This window comes from Mauremys mutica, chromosome 3 (assembly GCF_020497125.1).
Source record: "Mauremys mutica isolate MM-2020 ecotype Southern chromosome 3, ASM2049712v1, whole genome shotgun sequence".
Classification (NCBI taxonomy): domain Eukaryota; kingdom Metazoa; phylum Chordata; order Testudines; family Geoemydidae; genus Mauremys; species Mauremys mutica.
Genome location: NC_059074.1, coordinates 78,077,988 through 78,104,844, shown reverse-complemented (window position 1 = coordinate 78,104,844; position 26,857 = coordinate 78,077,988). Strand labels below are relative to the sequence as shown.

The window sequence follows — 26,857 nt, the reverse complement described above, 5'->3', positions numbered from 1 at the left end:
TTTGAAAACTAATAACTCACTGGTCAATAATATCATGATGAAATGTATGTAGCAACATTCTGTGTAAAGTTATGAATGTAAGTTGAAGTTATGACTGAAATGTGGTTTCCTGTCAAATCTGGGGAGGGGATACCTGTTTCTTAAAAACAAAGGACAACCTGATACCACTAGCCAGGAACAGATTTCCTAACATTTTAGTAAACAACAGCATGGAACCTCTTTCACCACAAGACTCCATTACTCCAACCTCACAGCGGGAATGAATTGTAGCTAGTGGAAACCCTCAGGAAAGTACATTTCAAAGGGTGACTGTACTATAAAGTGGGGGTGTCATAGGTCTCACCCCAACTCTGAACTTTAGGGTACAGATTTGGGGACCTGCATGAACACCTCTAAGCTTAACTACCAGCTTAGATATGGTCTTGCTGCCACCATCCAGATTTTTGAGTTATCTGGAAAACTCTGTCTTCCCCAAAAAAACCTTCCCCTCTCTGGGTAGCCTTGAGAGACTCCTCCACCAAGTCCCTGGTGAACACTGATCCAAATCCCCTGGATCTTAAAACAAGGAATAATTACTCCTTCCCCCTCCCTTTTTCCCACCCACCAATCCCCGGTGAGTCCAGATCCAATCCCTTGGATCTAAAAAACAGGGGGAAAAAATCAATCAGGTTCTTAAAAAGAAGGCTTTTAATTAAAGAAAAGAAAGGTAAAAGAAAAAAGACCTCTGGGAGACAGCATACAAGCTGATCTCACAGACAACAGATTTAAAACACAGTAACCTTAGTACACACAAGAATACCCAAATTTGATTACTCCCCTAATTGCACAAAGACAAGTTACAAAAGAAAATAAACATAAACCTATTTATTCCTTTCTAAAACTTACTACTCTGATAAGAGGCTGGTTCCTTGATTTTTTTCACTCTGGCTGAAACTGAAACTGACTTTAAACAAAGGAAACTTCTCTCCTTCCTTTTGAAACATCTTGTTCCCCCACTGGTTCCTTTGGTCAGGTGTCAGCTAGGCTAGGTGAACTTCTTAATCCTTTGCAGGTAAAAGAGGCATTAACCCTTAACTATCTGTTTGTGACAGGGGGGCTAAACCACCCCTAGGTATCTCTCCCTAACTAGTTCTCTTTCTTTTTCACCTAAGACAACACCATTTGAGTTGGGGAGAGATCCTGACCTGAAATTTGGTCAGCCCTGTGGCTGGAAACATGTGGTAAGAATTTTATCTTAAACCAAGTCTAGTTTGTTAAGATTTACCACTAGAAAGCATTTTATCTTTATTTCTTTCATATCCACTTCTGATTTAATGCCTTGTATTTGTACTTGTACTCACCTAAAATCTATTGCTTTGTAGTTCAGTAAACTATTAGTTTATTCTTTAATTGAAACTAATCCAGTGCTGTGTTTAAACTGAACTATGTGGGTAACTCCATTTAAAGTAGAAAATTGTTGTACATGGACCTCTTACAGTGGCAACGAACCACCAATATGTGGACTGTCCAGGAGAGGGCTGAACAGTGCAGAACACATATTTTGGGCACAAGATATGGGACTGGGAGTGTGTTGGGGTCACCCTGCAAGTTGTAACGAAGGTTAGTGGAAGCCAGAGTGTGCTGAAGTGCTGGCAGGCTGCAGCTACACACACACACACACACACACACACACACACACTCAGGGTGTGACCTGAATGCTGTTTGTGAGGGGCCCAGTTTGGGAGTTACAGCAGCAAAGCATTCTAAAGTACCCAGCAAAGCATTCTAAAGTACTGCAGGGCAGGTGGTTAAAAGTCCCTCAACAGTCTGGATTGCACCCTGGAACATTATACATATCTACTGGGGTCCCACAGGAGTTCGTCCTGAGTTTGGTATTATTGGATATTTTCATTAATGACTTGGATAACTAAGTAGAGAGTATGCTTATAAAATATGCAGATAACTTCAACCTGGGAGGGGTTGCTAGCACTTTGGAGGAGAAGATTAGAATTCAAAATGATCTTGATAAACTAGAGAATTGGTCTGAAATTAGATAAAATTCAGTAAAGACAAGTGCAAAGTACGACACTTTAGATAGGAAAAATCTAATGCACACCTACAAAAGGGGGAATAACTGGCTAGGCAGAAGTACTGCTGAAAAGGTTCTGTGGGGTATAGTGGATCACAATTGAATATGAGTCAAAATGTAATGCAATTGCAAAAAAGGCTAATATTATTCTGGGGTTTATTAAAGGAATGTCATATGTAAATCACAATAGGTAATTGTCCTGCACAACTGCACACTGGCAACTCCTCAGCTGGAGTATTATCTCCAGTTCTGGGCACTTTAAGAATGATGTGGACAAATTGGAGAGAGTTCAGAAGAGAACACCACAACTGATAAAAGGTTTAAAACACCTGACCTATGAGGAAAGATTAAAAAAACTGGGCATGTTTAGTCTTGAAAAAAGAAAACTGAGTGGGTGACCTGATAACAGTCTCCAAATATGTTAAGTGTTGTTATAAAGCGGATGGTAATCAATAATTGTTCTCCACGTCTACAAAAGGTAGGACCAACAAGTAATGGGCTTAATCTGCAGCAAGGGAGATTTAGATTAGATATTTGGGGAAATAAAACAACTTTCTAATTATAAGGATAGCTACTCAATGGAATAGGCTTCCAAGAGAAGTTGTGCAAGCCATGTCATTGGAGGTTTTTAAGAACAGGTTAGACAAACATCTGTCAGGAATGGCCAAGGTGTACGTAGTCCTACCTCAGCAAAGCGGGTTGAACTAGATAAACTCTCAAGATCCCTTCCAGCCCTACATTTCTATGATTGCCATCTATTCATATTTTCTGATATTTCAGCTACATTGTTTGACAACATTTTTAGTCCATGTTGTGGATAATTAGTTGGTCTGTCTTCAGCTGCTTGGATGATGCATTAAAATAGGAGACAAACAGCATTTTTTCTATTTAAATTACTAGTGCCAAGCCTAGTTAGTGTAATTGCAATTAATATACAAAACATAGATGCAAGAGGTTCTCCTAATCTTAAGAACGTAAAAGTAGATGATTTGAATCCTGGGTGATGATCCCAAGTCATAGTATATGATACCAGTTTATTATTTTACTCAATCATCATCAGTTTAATCCTTTTCTCTCACCACTGATGTGCTTAATATTTGCTATATATTCAAGTACACTAAAGACATACTGGAAATCTTTTATTTTAGAATCCCCAATAGTGTCATTTTCAAGAATAATTTTTCTTTTGCTAACTCACTGGTGGCATCCCACATAAACTAAGCTACCTAGCATACTTATATATAGTGTCCTACCAAATTTACTGTTCATTTTGGGAAATGTCCTGGTCAGAGGATTTTTAAAAATAATAAATTTCACGATTTCAGCTATTTAAATCTGAAATTTCAGGAACTGTAATTGTAGGGGTCCTGACCCAAAAAGGAGTTGGGGGGGTCACAAGATTATTGTAGGGGGGAGTATGGTACTGCTGCCCTTACTTCAGTGCTGCCACCACCACCAGCAGCACTGCCTTCAGAGCTGGGCAGCTGGAGACCAGTGGCTGCTGGCCGGTGCTGTATTGCCACCCTTACTTCTGCGCTGCTGCCTGCAGAGCTGGGCCCTCAATCAGCAGCCACCACTCTCCACCCGCCAAGGTCAGAAGGCAGCAGCGCAGAAGTAAGAGTGGCATGATATGGCATTGCCACCCTTTCCAGCCACCAAGCTCTGAAGGCAGCACAGAAGTACAGGTAGCAGTACTATGACCCCCTACAATAATTTTGTCATCCCCCTGCAAATCCCTTTTGGGTCAGGACCCCCAATTTGAGAAACTCTCCATAAAAGACCAGATTTCAGTCTGTGATGCATTTTTCATGGCCATGGACTACTTATATAGCAGGTATAAAATGAATACTATTTCTCATCCAACATATGGTCATGATAGTAGAAAACCAAGTTACTATGCTGTAGGTCTAGTTTGCCAAACTCATAATGGTCTACCAAGTAACTCAGTTCACACAGGAAGTGACATACTCTGTCTCTCTGGCTCAGTAACTCCTTTTGTACCACCAGGCTTTACAGGATAGAGGCAAAAGTATCTTCCTGAGAAGTATCCTTGTCAATTTTTGAAGCTGAGCTCCATACAGTAGCAACTGTCAATGAGAAATAAGAGTATATTGGAAGAAGAGAGTACATACCAAGTTAAACTGGTACATTACACAGAAAAATAATTTAAAAAGTCCAGTCTGAGAAAAGTTTATAGAAAAAGATTTTATGTTCCACCTAATAAGAAAGAATTCTGTAATGAAACAGTGAATCTTCTCTGGGGAAATATTTTGACAATGGCCTAACAACAATATTCTGTATGTGATAATATATGTGTGTGTACCAATATATTCATTTCTGGGAAGATTTTCAGAAGCACCAATAGCAGTTAGGCACCTAACTCCCACTGAATGTCAATGCGAGCTAGGTGCTTAACTGACAATTTGTGCCTCTGAAAATCTCCCCTCTTAAACCACGGCCTGCATTAAGAAATAGTGAGGAAGGTGTCCAGAAGAAAGTGCTATGGGGCAGACACAATACCTCCAAGACCACAGCTGGGGGTCACAATACATCGAAGGGGGTCACAATACATCGATGCACATGTCATCCTGGAAGGGCACAATGAGTGGGGTCCTGCAGGAATCACTTCTGGGTCCCTCAGGGATCACTTCTCTTCAATATCTTCATCAATGATTTAGATAATGGCATACAGAATACACTTATAAAGTTTGCGGGTGATACCAAGCTAGGACGGGTTGCAAATGCTTTGCAGGATAGGATTATAATTAAAAATGATCTGGACATACTGGAGCAATAGTCTGAAGTAAATAGGATGAAATTCACTAAGGACAAATGCAAAGTACTCCACTTAGGAAGGAACAATCAGCTGCACACATATAAAATGGGAAATGACTACCTAGAAAGGAGTACTGTGGAAAGCGATCCAGGGGTCATAGTGGATCACAAGTTAAATATGAGTCAACAGTGTAACGCTGTTGCAAAAATAGTAAACATCACTCTGGGATGTATTAGCAAGAATGTTGTAATCAAGACACGAGAAGTAATTCTTCTGCTCTACTCCACACTGATTAGACCTCAACTGGAGTATTGTGTCCATTTCTGGGCGCCACATTTCAGGAAAGATGTGAACAAACTGGAGAAAGTCCAGAGAAGAGCAACAAAAATGATTTTAAAAAGTCTAGAAAACATGACCTATGAGGAAAGATTGAAAAAATTGGGTTTCTTTAGTTTGGAGAAGAGAAGACTGAAGGGGGACATAATAAGAATCTTCAAGTACTCAACAAGGTGATAAACTCTTCTCCTTTATCCCTGAGGATGGTCTAGATTATACTTAGTATCCTAGATATTCTGCCATGAGTGCAGGGAACTGGACTAGATCTCAAGGTCCCTTCCAATCCTACAATTCTATGATGAAACATACACTAGTTAATGCAGAGGGGAAGGAAGTGCAATGTAGGGTTCCCACCTCTGAGGTACAAATAACTTGGGGGGAGGGATAGCTCCGTGGTTTGAGCATTGGCCTGCTAAACCCAGGGTTGTAAGTTCAATCCTTGAGGGGGGCCACTTAGGGATCTGGGGCAAAAACTGGTCCTGCCTAGTGAAGGCAGGGGGCTGGACTCAATGACCTTTCAAGGTCACTTCCAGCTCTAGGAGATTGGTATATCTCCAATTATTACCTTTTTATCCAGGATGATCTTGAGCACAGAAAATGGGTCAGATGGCACTCTGTAGTGAGCACCCTCACAGGTTTCCCAAAACGACAATCTCAAAAAAGGGCTGATCCCGGGAAAACCCGGATGGGGGCAACCCTAGTCGAAGGCCCCATCCTTATGTTTTCCTCTCCAAAATATCTAGCCCCAGTATTGGTGCGAAGACTCCCTGACTGAAATTTTCATTAATGCAAGATGTGTGGCTAAATCTTCTTACCTTGATTTTAAAATCTCAACCTCTAATCTTTGCACAGTGAAATTGCAAAGACAAAGATTGTGACTGGCCTTGCACGCAGGGCCGGCTCCAGACCCCAGTGCACCAAGCACATGCGTGGGGCGGCATTTTAACAGGAGGGCAGCAGGTGGGTCCGGCAGACCTTCTGCAGTCATGCCTGCGGGAGGTCCAACGGAGCCACGGGACGACCGGACCTCCCGCAGGCATGACTGCGGCGGGTGCGCTGGTCCCGCGGCTCGTGTGGACCTCCCGCAGGCATGCCTGCGGATGCTCCACCGGAGCCGCGGGACCAGCGGCACGTCTGCGGGAGGTCCCGCTGAGGCGCGGGACTGGCTCCCGGCAGCACCCGGCAGCGTAAGCGGCGCGGCGCGCCGCCCTGCTTGGGGTGGCGGAATTCATAGAGCCGCCCCTGCTTGCATGTGCACAAAATGGGTGAGAGAAGGCTCTGTGAGCACTTCCTTGTGAAGCTGTGCAAAACAAGGCACAATCTGTCCATAAATGTTTTTTAAAAATCTTGAATAGCAAAATTTACAAAAGTTCAAACTATGCAATCAATTAAATGAATGCAAGAAAACACCGGATAGAGAAAAAGTAGATAAGTCACTCTTTAACAAAAGAAGCAAACATCTAAATATTGACTTAGCTGAATTCAGCAAAAAAAAAAAAAGTCTGTCCAGCCTCTATATAATGATATGAACAGCTAAATCCAAGACATTGATGGGAATAGATAACAGTTTGCCGCTCCAGGCCAATAGGGGCTGCGGGAAGCATCGCGAGCCGAGGGATGTGCTGGCCGCCGCTTCCCACAGCCCCCATTGGCCTGGAGCAGCGAACCATGGCCAGTGGGAGCCACAATCGGCTGAACCTGTGGACGCGTCAGGTAAACAAACTCGCCCGGCCCTCCAGGGTGCTTCCCCTGGCGGACAGCGTGCCAAAGGTTGCCGATCCCTGCTGTACAGTATGATCGTGGTGTTATGTTGGTTAATCATTTTATTTTATTTTCTGTTCAAATCAAGTTAGAATTATGTTTTTGTTTCCACACATTCCCCTTCATTATGTTGCAATGTTTGGGTGGATGCTGTCTTCGCAGGAGGGTACATTTATTTGGCTGTTTGGGCTAGGACGGTAGATGTGTATTCATATGTAGCTGAGACTAAAAGCCTCACCAATGAGACTGTTTGGAGTCTTTCCTAGCCCTAGCACTTTCCACAGGAGTAGAGCATAGGCTTGCACAAGCTACATGTCTTGGCCTGGATGGTGCATCTTGCTGGGTAGCCATTTTGATCTCTGGGTCTACCAGCCAAGACAAAGATTGGCTTGTGCTCAGGCTAAGCAGCCTCAGCCACACTGTAGTGCAAAGATTACACTCACTTTTTTTCCTTCATTTGTTTCCATACTTGTTTATTTAATGAAGTTGCGGTCTATATTCTATAAATTATCCCTAGCCTGTGAGGTGCCTTCACCAAGGGGATTCTCAGAATGTCTGGAAATCATTCAGGACATTATGGGTGTCACTCTAAACAAATAATCTGGGTGGGAGGTCATTGGATGGTGTAGTGGGGCGGACTGCCCCACTCCCTGTGAGAATGGGCTGCGGCAGGCCAGGGCGCCTGCGCAGACAAGGCTTATTGTGAGCCAATCAAAGGAGAGTTTATTGAGAGCCAATCAGGGCCCAGATTAGAGACAGCCAATCAGGGCCAGGCTCAGGGGTATATAAAGGCTGCCCAGAGCAGGAGCAGTCAGTCTGTCCCAGGCCTTCGACAGGGGAAGGTCAGTCTCCAGGGGACGAGATTAGCACCACGGACAGCGCAGTGCTGGCCAGGCTCAGGGAGGCTAAGGAGCTTGAACCCGTAGCCTGCCAGGCTGCAGGCCCCTGAAGGAAAGGGCCTAGCGGGTGCAAGGGGCCGTAGGGGAAGCGGCCCAGGGAAACAGACAGCGGAAGGGGAGAGAAGGACAGTGAGGCTGACGCCAGAGGGTCCCTGGGCCGGGACCCAGAGTAGAGGGCGGGCTTGGGTCCCCCCCCCTTCACCCCTTGCAGTGCACCCAGCCATTGGCCGTAGGGAGAGGCCATCTTGCTACGCCAGATCCCTGACAGGAGGGATTAGACTCAGAGGGCGATTGCATATAGTGACTGAGGTGTGGGACTGCTGAGCACTGACCCCCCCGGAAGGGGGTGCAGATGGACTAAGGGGGACTGCCGGAGGGCAGTGGCCTCGAAGAGGACGCCGCCGAGCACGCAGCAACGCGGGTCCAGAGATAACAGAGGACAGAACGACGGACGGGACACCACCAGGAGGAGGCGCTCCACTGGAATGAGCTAATTCCCAGAGTCACCAGGAGGAGGCGTCGCTGGGGTGAGTCCCAACCCGTTACAGATGGTTACATGCAAAAATAACAGGCTGCTGTAAACATAGATGGAGGAACTAAGTAGAAAGATGACTGTAAAGTGATTCAAACTGAAGTGGCAGAGGGAGATGATCATATATAATCATTTTCTACCTTGATGTCTCTACACTAAATAGTTCGGGCACTTCTCATATCTAAAATATTTGCTTACTAATTATATAGTATACACACACATACATAGACTCACCGAGACAGATATATAAAATAGAGCTACAGAGGGATGAAGCTAAATATAGAGAAGATAATGACATACAAAGAAAGATAAGAATAGGCATAAAAACACAGAGAGAAATAGAGAAAGCAATTAGACTGGTTGAAAATATTCAGTCAAAATGTTTTTTGACTGAAAATTAGGGTTTTGAATAAATGAATTATTTTGCGACAAATGTACGCTTGCCATAGGGGAAAAAAATGCTTTTTAAGAAACAACAACAAAAAAACCACAACACCCAAAAACTGAAAGTTTGGCCCAACACACACACAAAAAAAAGTGATTCGGGAATACTGTTGTGGTGTATCATGGGAGTTGCAGTTTGGGTGCCTGTCACTGGGTGATACTAGCCCTTTATGAGGGAGCATGGCCAGTGCACCTGTGACTCATCATCTGCTTCCTAACTGGGCATCAAAGAGGGCACCCAGGCCTTAGAAGGGAGAGAGATCTGGTGAATCAGAGCTGCCTGACTCAGTCAGGAAAAGGGCAGGTGAGAAGTGCCAGAGATCAGGGGGACTGTGGAAGGTCCCTTAAGAAAGCTGTAAGTGGTCCCTGGGATAAGGCTGAAGCAGATAGACCTCCCCAAGCCAGAGAATGGAGCAAGAAGGGCTGCAGAGGGCTGAAGGTGAGGGACCACCAGACGGAGTTGCCTGCAGACTTCTAAGCTGGAGTGCGAAGCTGAGAGCTGGAGAGGACTGATGCAACAGACCCTTATACCCCCTTATATCTCCATGCTGGAGAGCTGGAGCAAGAGGGCTGGAAAGGACTGAGGGGCTCCCCTGCTGAACTCCCAGCATAGAGGCTGTGGGGGTCTCCACTGGGAAAAGCCGGATTGCACTCCAGTTGGAAGAGGTGGGGTTGCTGTTCTGTTAAAAGGACAAGAGATGACTGACAAAGAACCCAGGCATGGTGGAAGATGCCAGAGTGTAGCATGTGGGACATCAAGGGACTAGATGTTGTGTGATTTTAAGGCGGTAATAAATTGTCTATGTGTGGGGACTTTTGTTATGGACTATTTAGACTATGTTGTAATAAACCATCCCCGACGAGAGATATTATTCAGACAAGAAAGCTTATGTTAGAGTTATTGGGGATTCTGTTTGAGGGAAAACTAGCACAGGTGCACCTGTTGTGCCATGGCTTCCGGCAGGAGACTGGCACATGACAGTGCCTCAGGCCCCTGTTCTCCTCTATGTGTCAGGTTCCCAGTTGCATTGTATCTTCCATGATGCGTGTGGTGATTCAGAAACTGAGGAAACTGTGTGATGGTAAGGGGCAGGGTTCAGCAGCCCGGAGGTTCATTTCTAGTTCATGTCTTTTGTTCCTAAAAGCTCAGGCTTCAAGGTTTCAGCCAGCTACCTGCACGCTCAGATTTTATTTTCACCCAATATATTCTGGGAAAGTTTTAATTCTTTTATCTCCTTCTTCTGAAGGATCAGGGATGGCCACGACTAGAGATGGGACAGTGCACAGAGAGGGCCAGTGCTCTGAGGTGGCACCAAGCATTCTCTCTCAAGTTCTTGGCTGTCTAGTTCTTACTAACATGTTCAGGGTCTAACTGATCATTTTAAGAGGGATTGCAGAGGAATATTCTCTCAGGTCAGATTGGCTAAGGCCTTGGGGGCTTTTTATCTTCCTCTGCAGCATGTGGGTACAGCACATGCCAGGATTATCTGGGTATTTCTCACTTAATCATTTCCCTGCCGTTGTGGGCTCTTGGGCACCAGAGCACCTCTGGTCCCTCCAATTCTCTGCCTGTGGCATATAATAATCTAGTCTCCTGTGGGCTGTAGTACTTTGATCTAATTTCAACTGTTGGGTTTAGTGTGCAGGTTCTGGGTGGTATTGGTGGCCTACTGGATATACAGGAGGTCTATATATACAGGATGATCTGGTACTCCCTTCTGGCCTTAAGATCTGTTAACTCTGAGATCAAAAAGTCAAAATTTTCCATGGGGGAAGGAGGGATATTGTTCCAACCAGTGAATGAGCTTGAGGCTGCATGGCTAAAAACAGTTATTGAGTTTGTGATATATCAGCTGAAGGGAGTGACTGGAGCAGCCCCAGCTCTAACCTTTTCATTTCAGTGCCAGGATTTCTTCAGACGTGTCTTAGGACATGTCTACCCTGCCCTGTAGTTCGGACTATGGGAGTGTGAATAGCAGTGCGCACTGAAATTCTGCACTGTTCCTCCCCTGTGTGGATGCTGCAGGCACAAGATAAATGGTTCCTACTTTGCATTAACATCGTTCTCTTCAAAACAGGATTACATTATAATTTAAGAGAAGGGTGTTAAAGTAATACTTATAGTAAATCTGAATATCTTGGCATATGTTCTCATTGCCTTGTGAAATACTTAGGCAAACAGAGGCAGGTAGGCTCAAGTCGGTCAAAAACTGTCTGTTCTTGCTTCAGAAGATGCATGCATTTTTCCCAGTGTCAGCCTGAAAAGGTGTGACTGGAGCTACAGAATAATCTTCCTAGCTTTTGGTTGTATTAAATCAAATTGAGGCACGGGTTTATTTCAAGTGGCTTTGATCAGATGTCTGGATATTGAGCAATTTACTGAAATCAACAAACACAAAGAAGCTAGAGACAATTGCATAATTTGCCAACAGACTAAACTCCATTTCCAAGAGACCAAATTCAATTGGCACCACCAACTGAGAAAGTATGTTTTAAAGGCCAGAGAAAAGAGATGCCTGACTTATTCAATTACAAACAATTGCCAGTAATGATATCTGTTTTGACTCAGATTGAATTACCCTGCTGCTTCAGTGTGCATTGATATTTCTGTCTTACTGTCTGGACTTTACAGCAGATTTTTAAGGAGAAAAGACAGGGATCTGCTCAGTGTATGTTAATGAGAGATAATACTGCATATTTTAAAGGTTATATAGGGATTCCTCTGGGACACAGTATCAAATCCCCTGCCAGAAAAGCAGGGATGATTGCTCCTGAATGATTAAGTTAGTGACTATCATATTGCTTTTCACAAGGGAAATACATTGCTCCTAAGAAATCATTGTGGATGCTATCTATTCTACATTTAGATTTGGAAATGATTCATGTAAGCATGAAGCTGTTTCCATTAGGAAGACAAAAACAGAGATGCAAAATAAATAGCCTATGTTTAATGATACATTTTAAAAACTGGAAAGAAGCATCTTTAAGGTGTTTTTTTTTAAAGTACAGTGACTTGTTGGCGTAGAAAATCTCAGCATACCATTGACATTAACATACACTATTATCACAATCTATCCACATAAAAAAAGCAATCAGTAACCTGCAGGATCTTGTTAAATGTTGCTCTCACTTAGATTTCAATAAGATAGCAGACAAGCTTCCAAAAAGGAACTTACATGATCGATTAGTTCACGAACCATTCCATTCCATTGTCCACTGGCATCATCCTGGGCTCCATATTTGCCATCCTCCACTAGCCTAATTTCATAGGTAAATCCAAGGATGGTAGCTAGCTCCCTGAGGAGGTCAATGCAATATCCCTCAAATCGATCATTCCCATAGAGAGGTTTGTCAGACTTCTTGAACATCACATATGGCTCTTCCTGTAAGTGAAGGCACAGAGAGGGAGCTTCAGTGATTATCTATTTGTATAAAGTTGTTAATATATTACCACACACAGATAGAGGTGAACTTTAAAAAGAAAATCCTGTTGTCTTCCCTCTATCAAGGGAAAATTTACTTTGGATTACTCAAAAACGCTCTAATTTTTAAGTGAAAAAAAATGAGCCAATAGTGAAGCCACATCTTCAATGCAGCTGCACCCTACCTAATCTGAAATGTGTTCTCTATCAAATTGCTTATTAATGTCCAATGTGTAGAATACTGTAAACTGCTTAAAATGAAAGCATTCTAACAATGTGGTTATTTGGCAATTGAAAAACTAATAGTTTTAATTCAGAATGTCAATCAAGAGTGGTAAGTATTGCATAATATTTTTTTTTGTATAAGTGGGGATGTTAACTGCTTTTGCAATTTTTTTTTAAATAAGCATGTAGAAAACCTTTTAAAACACAAATCAGTAACAGTATATTCTGCTCTGCTCCATCGAGTTATATATTTTGCTATTTAGGAGACTGCAGAAAGCCCATGAAAACATTAATACAAAAAAAAAATTAAAAAAAATTAAGTCCATGGAAACTGAATTTTAATTCCCTCAAACCTTCAGCTTGGATATTTAATTGTAAGGTTAGGATGTGACTGAAGATTTAGGTAGATGTTTATTGCATTAAGTGGTATATAGAAGACAGTCAACACTTTAAAATAATTGGCAGATCATTAGTAATTTATTTGGTAGGAAACTAATGCCTAGTACTATGCTGAACTTCTTGTTATGTTTTGTATGCAGAATAAATGTAGCTTTCATTACATGTAATGCTGGGAGGGAAAACAAATACCACACCAATAATTTTCTATTACCAACCTCCAGTTTCCTTTTGACACAGAATAGGTTAAATACATGAGCTCAAGCTTTTCTCCTGTTTTAGAACCTTTCCCCATTTTATACAAGAATAAAAAATAACCACAAAGTAAGGCAAGAAAAATTGCACCAGATGCAATTACTGCACCAGACACAAGACTCAATGAATAATAAGATAACTCTCCTGGGTAACTTTATAAAATTCATACAGTACTAAATCTCTGCATCAGCACTCACTGGGGTTAAAGACACTTCATTCTACTGGCACTTGGCAGCTTTAATAAGAGTCCGTCAGCATTTTCACTATAAACCCCATTTTTGAGGAGTCCCATAATTGATCCATTTAATTTGCATAACGCTGAAACTTTGGCACATATGATTTTAGCCTAGATACAAGGGTATGAGAGAGAGAGTGGTTTGTTGTAGTTAGAACAAAACATGTTCAGAATGTATGTTGTTGTAGTGGTTGGTTTTTGGTTTTTTTTTTTGGTCATCCAGTGTATTAATAAGATCAATATTTGTTTTCTCCAAGTTGTCATATGATGCTATTTCACACATTTCTACTTAAAGAAATAAATTTAGGGCCTGATCTGGCAAAATCTGTACTCACACAAGTCATTCCATTGGCTCCTCACATTAGTAAGAGCTACTCATGAGTTCGATTTTTTGGTAGTGACGAGCACTTTTGTTTTTAACATTAAATTTGGCATGCGGTTCAGGAGTTTTTGTATTTCTTAATTAAACATATGAATTGTTATGTTGGAATTTGTTAAATTTGGAAAGCAGATCACTGTGTATACTCACTGGTTCTTTTTCATAGCTTGTTTTAGTAGGCAAACTGCATTTCATACTAAGTACAGCACAATGTGCACTCTACTTCCCAAGTTCCAAAACTCCATTAGCTTCAGTGAGGTATTTCATATAAGCTTTATAATGTAAGGGCTATTATGGTCTTTCGAGAGTTAATATAAAGTCAAACTTTTTCTGGAATTTTGTATGAACTGTGTCAAATGTAAGACAATGATATTATGCAAAATCCAAGCAAACTGAAAAGCATGTAGTAATTTAATCTTGAATATTTCAATGAAAAGGATATTGGAATTATTTTATGTTTTTCATTCTTATGTCTAAATTGTAAGCATGTATAAATTACTAGAGCTGGGTGGGAAACAATTTTCCTGTTCCATTAAAGTTTGAAGTATCAAAAAAAAATTGTCCATCCCAAATCAGGACTAAAGTCAAAATCATGAAAATTTTCATAAACTGAAAAGCTGAAAAATATTTCTGTTTGGGTTAATCAAAACATTTCATTTTGATAATTTTGAAAGATTTCATTTTGAGTCTGACCATTTCTTTTTCTCTCTTTTTTTTGTACTATAATTAGCTTATATTTCTAAAAAGTTGAGGCAGAAAACAAGAATATTTTACTTCATAACCAAACATCGTGACAATTTCAAAACTTTTTTCAAAAACATTGTGAGTCGAAAAATGGTCAATCTGACCCTTTTTCACAAAAAAAGGGTCAGTTTCAATGAATTGGCATTTTCTGATTAAAAAACATTTTTAAAAAAACATTTTCCAACCATCTCTATAAATTTGGCACCCTCGCAGAGCACTATGTGGTTAGAAAAGCAATCCAACTTTAGCTCTTAGAACTATATAAGAATGTGTAGCCTTGGAAAATTGATTCTCTAGGTAAAAAGAAAAATACTTTGCCATTGGTAAGCTGATGGCAATTAATAACCAGATCACTTCAATTGTGGAAGCTGTGTACTTTTGGGAAGGTCAGAAATGCCTGGAACCTCTTTACTTGACTAATTTCTTAAATTATCATCTCATACATGTATGGAAAAGCTCAGCAGTACATGAAGAAAAGGCAGAAGAGTTCAGTTTATATATCTGTTCTATATTTGGAAAAAAAAGATGATTTAGTCATATTATATGAATATGAAGCACTTCTCAATCCAGTAGTAAGACAGGAGGATATCAAACAGCAGCTACTACATTTAGACATTTTAAAATCAGCAAGGAAAGAAAAATTGCATCCAAGAGTTTTAAAAGGCTGGCCAAAGGAGCTTGCTGGACATTTAATGTTGCTTTTCAAAAACCTCTTCCAACACTGGAGAAGATTCAGAAGACTAGAAGAAAGCTAATGTTGTGCCAATATTTTAAAAAGTATAAATGGGATGACTAGGAATTATAGGCCTGTCAACCTGATCTTGATCCTAGGTAAAATCATGGAGTGGCTAATACAGGACTAGAGTAATAAAGAATTAAATTAGAGTAATATAATTAATGCCAATCAACACAGATTTATGGACAATAGATCCTGTGAAACTAACTTGATAAGATTATAAGTCTGTTTGATCAAGGTGTTAGTGTTGATGATACTTAGATTTCTGTATGGCATTTAACTTGGTACTGCACATTTTGATTAAAAAACTAGAATGATACAAATTTCATGTGGAACACATTAAATGGATTAAAAATTGGCTAACTGGCATGTTTCAAAATGTAACTGTATACTGAAAATCATCATGAAGTGATATGTTACTCATTGGATCCCCAGGGGCAGCTCCAGACACCAGCACGCCAAGTGCGTGCTTGGGGTGGCAAGCCGCGGGGGGGCGCTCTGCTGGTCTCCGTGAGGGCAGCAGGCAGGCTGCCTTCGGCGGCACGCCTGCGGGAGGTCCGCCGAAGCTGTGGGACCGGGGACCTCCCACAGGCAAGCCGCCGAAGGCAGCCTGCCTGCTGTGCTTGGGGCGGCAAAATACCTAGAGCCGCCCCTGTGGATCCCACAGGGATCAGTTCTTGGTGTGATGCTGACAGACCAGGTGCTAGCTCATGCCAAAGCCCCAAATCAATTCACTTGTTTATTAGTATAGATCCATGTTTCCCAAACTTTGGATGCCACTTGTGTAGGGAAAGCCCCTGGCGGGCTGGGCTGATTTGTTTACCTGCTGTGTCTGCAGGTCTGTCTGATCGCAGCTCCCACTGGCCGCGGTTCACTGCTCCAGGCCAATGGGAACTGCGGGAAGCGGCGGCCAGTATATCCCTCGGCCCGCACCACTTCCAGCAGCTCCCATTGGCCTGGAGCAGTGAACCGCAGCCGGTAGGAGCCGCAATCAGCCGGACCTGTGGACGCGGCAGGTAAACAAACCAGCCCGGCCCGCCAGGGGCTTTCCCTACACAAATGGCATCCCACGTTTGGGAAACACTGGTATAGATCAAAGTAATTATTAAATATATGAGTGTATTTGGCATTTAAACTTTATGAAAACTAATGGGATAGTACATGCATTGTTTTTACATATCTGTATTCTGTTATAATGGAGTAGCAAACATTTACATTGTGTATACCCCTGTAACTAAACAACTTATCAAACAGAAAGAAGCCTTGTGGAATGCAAAGGAAGAACTCAAACAGAAAACTGCTAATTTCAAAGCAAGTGGTAACTGTGTGATGATCAGAGGTCAAAGAGTGAATTCCTCACTCTATCACCAAAGGAAGAGCCCACATGGGTAGTGATACTGTCTGCTTGTTTTCTGTGAGAAGAAGCTATAAAAATGGATTCCAGGAAAGATCCTTCATCTCTGGACTGTTTGGATTCTAATAGGACAGAGAATACGGAGATCCCCAGAGTTATTCTAGGCAGCCCTGAAACACTTTTGGGAAACTGGCAGATTACTACATCTCTGTACCATTTGGAAGTATAGACTGTGATCCACTTGTACATATATTTTACCTGCTTTAACCTCTCAATAATTCTCACTTCCTTTTCTTAGCTAATAAACCTTTGGTTAGTTTACTATAGAATTGGCTACCAGCTTTGGTCTTTGGTGCAAGATCTAGAGTACCAATTGATTTAGGGTACGTGACTGGTTTCTTGGGACAGGGAGCAACCTGATGTGGTATGATTTTTAGTCTAAGTGATCTTTTAACCCGAAGTCCAATTCTCTTGGCAGCAAGATAGACTGGAACATCTAAGCGGTCTGTGACTCCATGGTAAGACTGGTATAGTGATCCAGGAGTTCACATTTGGTACTGGATTGTTGAAATCTAATTATAGAGCACATCACCAGTTTGGGCTGTCCATCCCATTTTCTGGTAGTCTGTCCTAAGGTAGGCATTCACAGTTGTGAGCCATTCCAGATAGCATGACACTTGGCCCTATGCCATTTAACATTTACTAATGACATTGTAGAACACAAAATCTTCATTAATGAACTTTTCATATGACACACAAACTGGGAGAGTGGTAAATAATGAAGAGGAGAGGTCACTCACACAGAGCGATCTGAATTGCTTGGTAAACTGAGCACCGTCATACAATATGTTTTAAAACAGGTAAATGTATACATCTAGGAACAAAGAATGTAGGCCATACTTAAAGGATGTGGGATACTATCCTAGGAAGCAGTTACTCTGAAAAAGATTTGGGGGTTATGGGGATAAACAGCTGAACATGAGCTTTCAACTGTGATTCTGTGGCCAAAAGGGCTAATGCGATTCTTGGAGGCATACACAGGGGAATCTCAAGTAGGAATAAAGAGGTTATATTACTTCTGTATTTGGCACTGCTGCAAGTGCTGTTGGAATACCATGTCCAATTCCAAGAAGGATGCTGATAAATTGGAGAGGATTCAGAGAAGAGCCATAGGATGGTTAAATAATTGGGAAACCTATCTCATAGTGATTGAGCTCCTTGAGTCTATCTATTTAGCTTAACCAAGAAAAAGTCATAGGGTGACAAATATTTGATAATAGGCTCTTTAATCTAGCAGACAAAGGTATAATGAAATTCAATGGCTGGAGCTGGGAGAAAAATTCAGACTGGAAAGAAGGCATACATTTTAAAGTAATTGTAATTAACCAGTGGAATAATTTACCATGGAGTGAAGTAGATTCTCCATCACTGGCAAATTTTAAAATCAAGATTGGATGTTTTTTTTCTAAAAGATATGCTCTATTTCAAACAAGAATTCTTTCCAGGAAGTGCTTAATTCTACTCCATATGTTGAAGGCAAGTCATGAGCACATATTCTTTTATATGGATGGACAAGGAGGTCACAGTAATCATAGTTGTGCTTCATTTAAAGATTTCAAAATGCTTGGAAAATGTTCAATTGCCAAACACACCATCCAACACGTTGGTCTGAGACAATGAAGAAAACAAACATTTTCAATGCCTGTAGAATGCATAGCTTGGGATCCTTCAGACACATACATATACCCTGCAATTCTGCATGAAGGATGAATTATTTAGGACACCCATCCATGTCAATCCATTGAATCTATCCCAATGGAGTCTCTTAGGGTATGTCTACAAAGGCTGGAGCTCAGACTGAAGTCTACCCCCCTCCCTAAGCTTCAAAGCCTGAGCTGCAACTTCAAAACACTGTCTACACAGGTATTTTTAGAGTACTAGTGTGAGCCCCATTAACCCAAGACTGTTTACCCAGACTGGGAGGTTCACTGCAATATGAGAAGCTAACCTACAATATTAGCTCTGAACATGCTTTGCATGGCTGTAGTGATCCCCACTGTTTGAGCACTGATTGCTGGATATAAATAGGGAAACACCAATTGCAGGAGCAAGAGCCACAAAAGTAATTTCGAGAATCAAACCAGTTCAGCCACTTCAAACTGAAACCAATGTAGACTGCATACTGGACCATACGATTTACAGTATTTTTATTTCAGCTACATTTCATGTTGCTGCAAAAGCTGCCACCCTGCAACTTGCTGAAGGAAACATGCACAGACAAATCAGAACAGAAAACCATGAAGAACAGATGATAGAGAATCAGTTATTAACAACTTACAAAGGAAGGCAAATTGGATACTAGAAGTCTGCAGGGATGGGAGAGAATATTATTGACTTATTTCTTAATATCCAGTTACTGAAAATGAAATGATGAGAGATCTTTTTATATACAGAGCTCACTAAGCTACATACAACCGATTCCAGCTTGCTAGCTTTTTTATGGAGAATTTAATGTTATGTAATTTGACTTGACTTTGCTTTCAGAGGTCTTGAAGGCTGACAATGATTATCTGATGACTCCAAATATTATGTGTGTGTTAGATCCAGATCATATTTGCTCTGCATCTCCATAATTTTGTGCGACGAAACATTTTCCTAGAAAGAAATATTTTAGAAAACTGCATCTATAGAATGTGTGTGTACCTAAAAAAGCCAATCTTAATAAAAAGCAATATGCAGCTGAAAATCTCGGTGGGCTTTTCCTTAAAAACTGCTGGCATCATATTCAATGACATTTGTAAATTATGAATTTGGTTCACTAGCGTAACACTTGGTACACAAGTAGTAATACATCATAGCCTGTTATAGATAAAAAGATACAATGTGCCTCAGACAACCTATGTTTGTGCAAGAGGTCACATGAGCAAATAGCATAATTTTGAGCAATTGATGTTCTGTGCACCTTGGTAAATAGAGGTCAAATGAACTAAAGGAACAGCTCAGCTAGCCCAAGATCCATAGTTCCTTGCAGTCTCTGTCCATTGCCTCACTGCTCAGATAGAGGCCATTTTGGCTGCCTTCAAAGACAGATTATCTTGACTTTGTTGTGATTTAATTATTAACATGGCACTTTTCCATGCACCAAAGTGGGCACCATAACACACACCTCAACAATTGTCTATTTTCTATTTCTTTAAGGAAGTTAGAAATGGTAACTGTTTATCTTCAGAAGTTTATTTTCCTTGTGAGGCATCCTAGGTGATTTGTTCCAAACTTTTTCACTGAGACAATTCATGTACATTAAGTAGGAGCAGCATCCATGCTGCATGGTTTAAAGTACTGTTAATTAAAGTGTTAATTTTTCCATTAACAACTTTATGCTCTTCCTCACTTTAATTCCCACCATGTAACTCAAGGTCTTGACCAGCAAAAGGAGCAAAATCAAGTCAATGCTTAGACAGATGTAAATGCAGAAGCAGTGGAGGCAAGAACACAACTATATTGCTTAAAGGACATGTGGAAAACCTCGTTTACATTTTTTTAAATCCTAAACAGAGGATACAGGTATTTTTGTTCCTTTCCAACAGACTCCCATCACACCAGAGAAAAGTAATGTCCCCATACCACCTTTTGTTAATTCCCACTGAATGACATGAAGCAGGGTTTTATGAATTAGTTTAACTGACTACAGGTGAATATCAGTTCAACCCAAACAAACAAAGCCTCTCAGATATTCTGTAGAGATATGTATCATACCACAGGCAAGCTGAAGCTAGATTCCCAAGAAAAGTATGATTCTGTTTCCTCAACCACTTATTATTCTGTTTTAGTTTAGTTTTGTTTATTATTGGCACCATTGTCTTTCACTATTGCATTTCAACAGTTAATATAATGTTACAAGAACAATCTTCATTTTTCTTCCTTAGCTGGGGAATACAAAAAATGAAATAATTTATAGGAATAAGCATGTAATTTTATGGTTTAAAGCGTGTAATTTTATGGTTTCAAGTCCCGATGTGTGTGTGGGGCGGGGAAGGAGGGGCTGATAGCACAGATTTTAAATCTCAAATAATACCATTATTGGCATGGTTAGGAAAATCATTCCTTACATGGAGACAGAAGAAAAAGTGTTCTGAAAAGGTGGGCACTCCTCTGACAAGTGGAATAAAGAATAGTTTTGGAAGCTATCTGAAACTGTCTCGCTTCAGTGGCCCTTTGTTACAGCCTGCGGTACAGGAAGGTATATGATGTTAGCTCCTGAGAAGCACACAGTTTAGAGGGAAAGGATACTGTAAGTGTTTTTCCACTTAAAAGACAATCTCGAGACAGTTTCTGCACAGACTTCTTTTGATCTTCATTATTAAGACAGAACAATAATAACCTCTCTTTTAAGTAAGAAAGGAGACTGAAGATTAGAGACTATCAAGTCTCTACTCAACGATACAGGCACACATTTGCCTTTGCTCCCAAGTTGGCAGTGGCTGGGGTTCTGAGGAAGGGGAAGAGAGTGCCTTAGGCAACTCTGTAGTGAACCTCTGACCAGCTGAGGAGTAACATCCAGGAGATCTGGAGGGAATTCTGTCTAATTACTCTCCTTCAGAAGGAACGAACAGCATTTTGACTCTTAACCCTGGTCTACACTATGAACTTATGTTGGTACAACTACATCATTCAGGGGTGTGGAAACCACATCCTGAGCAATGTTGTTATACCAACCTAACTCCCCAGTATAGACAGCAATGTGTCTGAGAGGGCTTCTCCTGTTGACATAGCTACTGCTTCTCAAGGAGGTGGAGTACCTATGCCGATGGGAGATGCTCTCCTGTTGGTGTAAGTAGCATCTTCACTAAATGCTCCAGGTGCAGTGCTGTAAGTGGAGACAAGCCCTTAGTGACAGAAATGTTTCCCAGTTTACATACACTAGAAAACAGACAGAAAAGCAGAATGTTGAAGAGAAGTAACAGTGAAAAATGAGAAGGCTCTCTGGGGTTCAGAGAATCACTGATAAATAATGTGTATTAACCAAATGTGTTTTCCCTTCTTTTAGTCATATTATTTCTATTACAATAGTATCGACATGCTTCAATCAAGGCTGGAACTACAGTGTGCTAGGTGTTGTACATACACCAGAAGAGCTTGCCATCTGAAAAAATGAGATATATAGAGGGTGGGAGAAATAAAATATGACTATCCCCATTTTTCAGTTGGCACTGGGCAATTAAGTGACTTGATTTTGCTACACCAAGATTTAGAATGGTGTAAATTTACAAGAAGCCTTTAATGAACTTGAATTATGTGGGTTCAAAAGCAGGTACACTACTATATATCTAATTTTATAGCAAAAACACTTTCATAATGTTTTCATAAAAACAGGTTTAAAAAAAACCAGAAAATTGAAAACATGTTCCTGGCATGGCATCAAGTGGCAGAGGGGCCAGCACCTAAGAATTATGTCACATGATATTTGTGCTCACTCAAATGTAGCACAGTCCATGCTTGTTTTCTGAAGGGGCAGGGATGCAGGGAGCAGAGTGGATCAAATGCTAGGGGGGAAAGAGAGATAGGAACTGGAGACACAACATTTTCCACAGAAGAAAAAATGTCCATAAACCCTGTACCCAAGATGGCAGTGTAATTACATATTTCACTCTAAAGTTTATTAGAAACTTGCGGTAAACTGTAAAGGCTGTTTTTTCAAAGCTAAGCACCCAAGTTACATCTGCAGGATATAGGCACAGAAACCGTTAGTAGCCTGAAATATGCAATTTAGGAAATTGTATATGTAAATAGGGGTTTGTATGCTAATGTATCCTTCTGCATAAGGGCATGCATATTTTGCCAGTGCAATGTAGGTGCTCAGTTTGGAAAAATTAGCATTAAGGGTGCTAAGAGTCAGAGTGCCAATGACAAAGTTTACTATATGTAAGCAAGACTAGTCTCTTTTATTTGTTATTGATGACATAAACCTTTTAGATGTTACATTACCTTTAGATTCCAACATGTGGATATCACAAAAGGGCCATTCCTAAGTCATTCCCCAACCTGAGTCTTTGATATTTGGGAAGTGGCTGCCAAGCCATCTGGCTGTCTCAAGAGCATAGTTTATTTTAAAAAAATTGGGAATATCAATATATTAGCTACTCAGTTCATTTCACATTTATTTCATTAAAGAAATAAATTTCATTGATTCTTAGATTACAGAGCCATAAAGGGCCACTGTGATCATTTAGTCCTACCTCATGTATAACACAGGCCATAGGACTTCCCTGAATTAATTCCTGTTTGAACTAGAGCATCTCATCTAGGAAAAAAAAGCCCAATCTGTATTTAAAAATTGCCAGTGATGAAGAATGTACCACAAGCATTGGTAAACTGTCTTTTTTTTCTAATTGGCATCACTAAAATAAATTCTCACTGATGCAACAAAGAAGCTTCTAATGTATTATGATCATTCTAGACATCAGATTAGAACTGTGGTTTTACAAACTAATTTTAATTTTTCAACATACAGTTAGCTGGGTGATATGGACCATCTTTGAAATGCCGACTTCCTGAATCAGACAGTGTAATTTAAATTCAACTGAAAGGCTGTTTATATTTGCTTTCTTTTTTTCCCTCTCTCTATCTCCTTTCTTTTACAAATAGATTTCAATAAAAATGTTTATTTAAATGTATTTCTATTTATCATATTTAAACTAGAAAGTGAATGTCATTGGGAATGACAGCAACGATTTATGCAAAGTGGTAATTATTACATCAGAAGACAAAACATAGACTTCTAGTTTTTTTATATATATATTCTAAAGCTTTGCTAACACAAAAAAGTGATAAGCGTATCTTTATGGATTCAAAGTGGCTTTTTTATTTTAAGACTAAGCGTTTATTTTAACGCTTAAGAAAAATGGAATAATAAAATATTATTGCTGGTCCCTTAGACCTACCTCCTGGGGAGGGGGGAATATGTGTTTAAGTCTGGGGTTTGGGAAGATTAAAAATCAGTCACTAATAATCCTCTCCTCTGCATCAGACAATGCAACTCCACACATTGATATAATCTATTTTAGTAGAGATATGTGGAACGCTGAACTCAGGTTTTAAAAACTATCTATTCACTAACAGCATGAATAAGTAGTAACAATGTGTGTAGTGAACTTTACACTTTTTGTTCTTTGCTCAATGTTTTGCAGACTGCAAATTCCTTTAATGCTGGCACTTTTAAGGTACAGTTCAGAAGTCTGCCTCATATGACCTTTCTGGTTCTGAAGTGTGTAACCATCATTATACTTCTGTGCATCATGGTTTAAAGCACTGAAAACAGAGTTCAGCTTTCCAGCACTGTCATCCTCACCTAAGTGCTTAAATAAAATATTTTACCCCAACAACAAACTTTTAACTTTAGCCAGATTGTAAATTAATTGGACTGCATCCCAGACAAGCTTGCTAAACTGCAGTTTCACCAAAGCGGAATATGTTTGAGTGGAATCCTATTTTTACCAAAACTAATTCATTCAAACTACACAATGCAAAATCATTAAGTTGTTACACACTGCGTAGACTTAGCCTACTTTCAGCTGAACTGAATCATACACCTTGTGTGATAATCAAAGAACATCAAAGTCTTTATTAGTTCTCATTATAATGAGAAGCAAAATGTTCTGCTCTTCTGATTGATGCATCTTTAGAAATTCTGCAATACTGTGGAAAAAACACAGAATAGGATTGTGTTTCTCATCCAACAGGCAGTCTACATTTTTCTGGAGGCACTTATTTCTGTGGTCTTCACAAACAGTAATCATAGAAATGTTGGGTTGGAAGGGATGTCAAGAGGTCATCACCTCAGACCCCTGTTCTGAGACAGGACCATCTCTGACAGGTGTTTGTCCACCCTATTTTAAAAACCCTCCAATGATGGGATTTCACTATCTTTCCTAGAACCTATTCCAGTGGTTAACTATCCTTACAGTTGGAAAGTTTCTCCTAGTATCTAACCCAAATATCCCTTGCTACAGATTAAACCCATTATTTCTTGTCCTACTTTCAGTGGACATGGAAAACAATTGATCACCATCATTTTTTTAACAGTCCTTAACAAATCTGACGATTGTTGTCAAGTCTTCCCTCAGTCTTCTTTTGTCAAGACTAAGAATGCCCAGGTTTTTAACCTTTCTTCATAGGTCTGGTTTTCTAAACTTTTTACCTTTTGTGTTGCCCTTTTCTAGACTCTCTCCAGTTTGTCCATATATTAACTAACATGTGGTGCCCATAATTGGACACAGTACTCCAGTCGATTGGGACAATTACTTCCCATGTCTTACATAGGAAACTCCTGTTAATACTCCCCAGAATGATATTAACCTTTTCACCAACTGAATTACACTGTTGACTCATATTCTATTTGTGGTCCATTATAACCTCAATAGCAGGGGGTTTCAACTCTTTTTTTTTTAAATTGTAGACCCCTAAAAATTTTCAAATGGAGGTGCAGACCCCTTTAGAAATCTTAGACATAGTGTGTGGACCAGCAGGGGTCCATGGATCACAGGTTGAAAACCACTGCTCTGTAGTACTACTGCCTAGCCAGTTACTCTCTATTTTGTAGTTGTGTATTTCATTTTTATTTCTTAAGTCTATGACAGGGGCTGGCAACCTTCGGCACACGGCCCATCAGGGTAATCCAGTGGTGGGCTGTGAGACATTCTGTTTACGTTGACCATCCATAGGCCTGGCCCCCACAGCTCCCACTGGCCGCGGTTCACTGTTCCCAGCCAACGGGAGCTGCGGGAAGCAGTGCAGGCTTCAGGGATTTGCTGGGCGCTGCTTTCCGCAGCTGCCATTGGCCGGGAACAGCGAACTGCGGCCATGGGAGCTGTGGGGAGGTGTGCCTGTGGACAGTGAACGTAAACAGAATGTCTCGTGGCCCACCTCTGGATTACCCTGATGGGCTGTGTGCCAAAGGTTGCCCACTCCTGGTCTACTCCTTCACATTTTGTCTTCACTGAATGTCATCTTGTTGATTTCAGCCCAATTCTCCAATTTGACAATGTTATTTTGAATTCTAATCCAAAGTGCCATGCTTGGAGTCATCTGCAAATTTTATAGGCACACACCCCACTACGTTATCCAAGTTATTAATGTAAATACTGAATAGTATCAGATCCAGGACATATCCCTTCCAGACCCCACATGATATGTCATTAACGAACTGATCCCCACAACATTCCTGATCCCCACAACATCCATTTCAGAGATGGGACTGAGGCACCAATGAGATCATGGATAGCTTGTCCAATGTCCTTTAGTATGTGTGTTACAGACCTGGAAATCAGAGCAAACACTTCTGATTCACTATCCAGAGCCTTAACTGCATGGACATCCTTTCTCCCAAAGCTCATGTGATCCTTTAGCTCAGCAAGTGACTTTTATTAGAAGGTATATACTGGAGAAAAATAACGTATATTTTGATCTCGTTGCACTGACTCCAAACTACTGTAGTCTGTACTAATGCCAGTGCATTCCTTCATACACACAGGTTCCTTTCAACCCTTGTGTATATCTTTTTCAAGAGTAATATAGAACATATGCATTATAGATGACATGTGTGTGTGTCCAGTGGGTCAGCACTAGCTCTGTGCACCATGTAAGTTACACTCAAACCCTATTCTGAAGTCCTACATGGTACACAGCCATTGTCCTGGGTCTCAGCACAAGGGAGATTTTCAGCACAAGTTCTTCACATTTTGAGCACCATAATATATGGAGTAAGTGTCAAGACTACAATTTTTCTGCTAGAAAAAAAAGGGGGGATCCAGACCTTTCCTGACAGACACCACTATGTTAAATTAGAATAAATTAATCTTTTAAGGAGATACAAGCAATTTTCTAAGGTTAAAACACCCAGAAGATATCAAATATTACTTGATTCATCAATTTCTCAAAATAGGTTGCTTGACCACACAAATAAATGATCAGAAAATGAACTGCGAAGGCTAGATAAAAAAAACTCTTTCCTCAGTATGCAGCACCACTGTCATGGAATAAAAGAGGAAAAAAACAGACATTAAATATAAGCCTGCAGTTTCTTGAACATGAAATAATTATGCTTTTTCTCACAAATGTAGAAGAAATTCTTGTAAAACTTGGTTTTACATATCCCTAATGTAATTCCATACGGAATATTGCATGGATACATATAATGCATACCTGGCTTCCACAAGTTGGGAGCTATGCTGTAAAACTAAAGAAAATATTAGGTGTTTAAAATTAAAAGCAAAATAAAAAATGTTGAAAACACTCAA

At 40.5% G+C, this 26,857-nt stretch overlaps 1 protein-coding gene across 13 annotated transcripts in view; it reads right to left on the bottom strand.

The window, feature by feature from the left end:
* GRIK2 (glutamate ionotropic receptor kainate type subunit 2) overlaps positions 1–26,857 on the bottom strand; it is a 604,939-nt gene that overhangs the window by 236,627 nt on the left and 341,455 nt on the right. For all 13 annotated transcript variants that reach the window (XM_045011187.1, XM_045011179.1, XM_045011186.1 and 10 more), the window contains one exon: positions 11,993–12,199. In XM_045011187.1, coding sequence (XP_044867122.1) covers positions 11,993–12,199 — 207 coding nt within the window. The remainder of the gene's footprint in view (positions 1–11,992; positions 12,200–26,857) is intronic.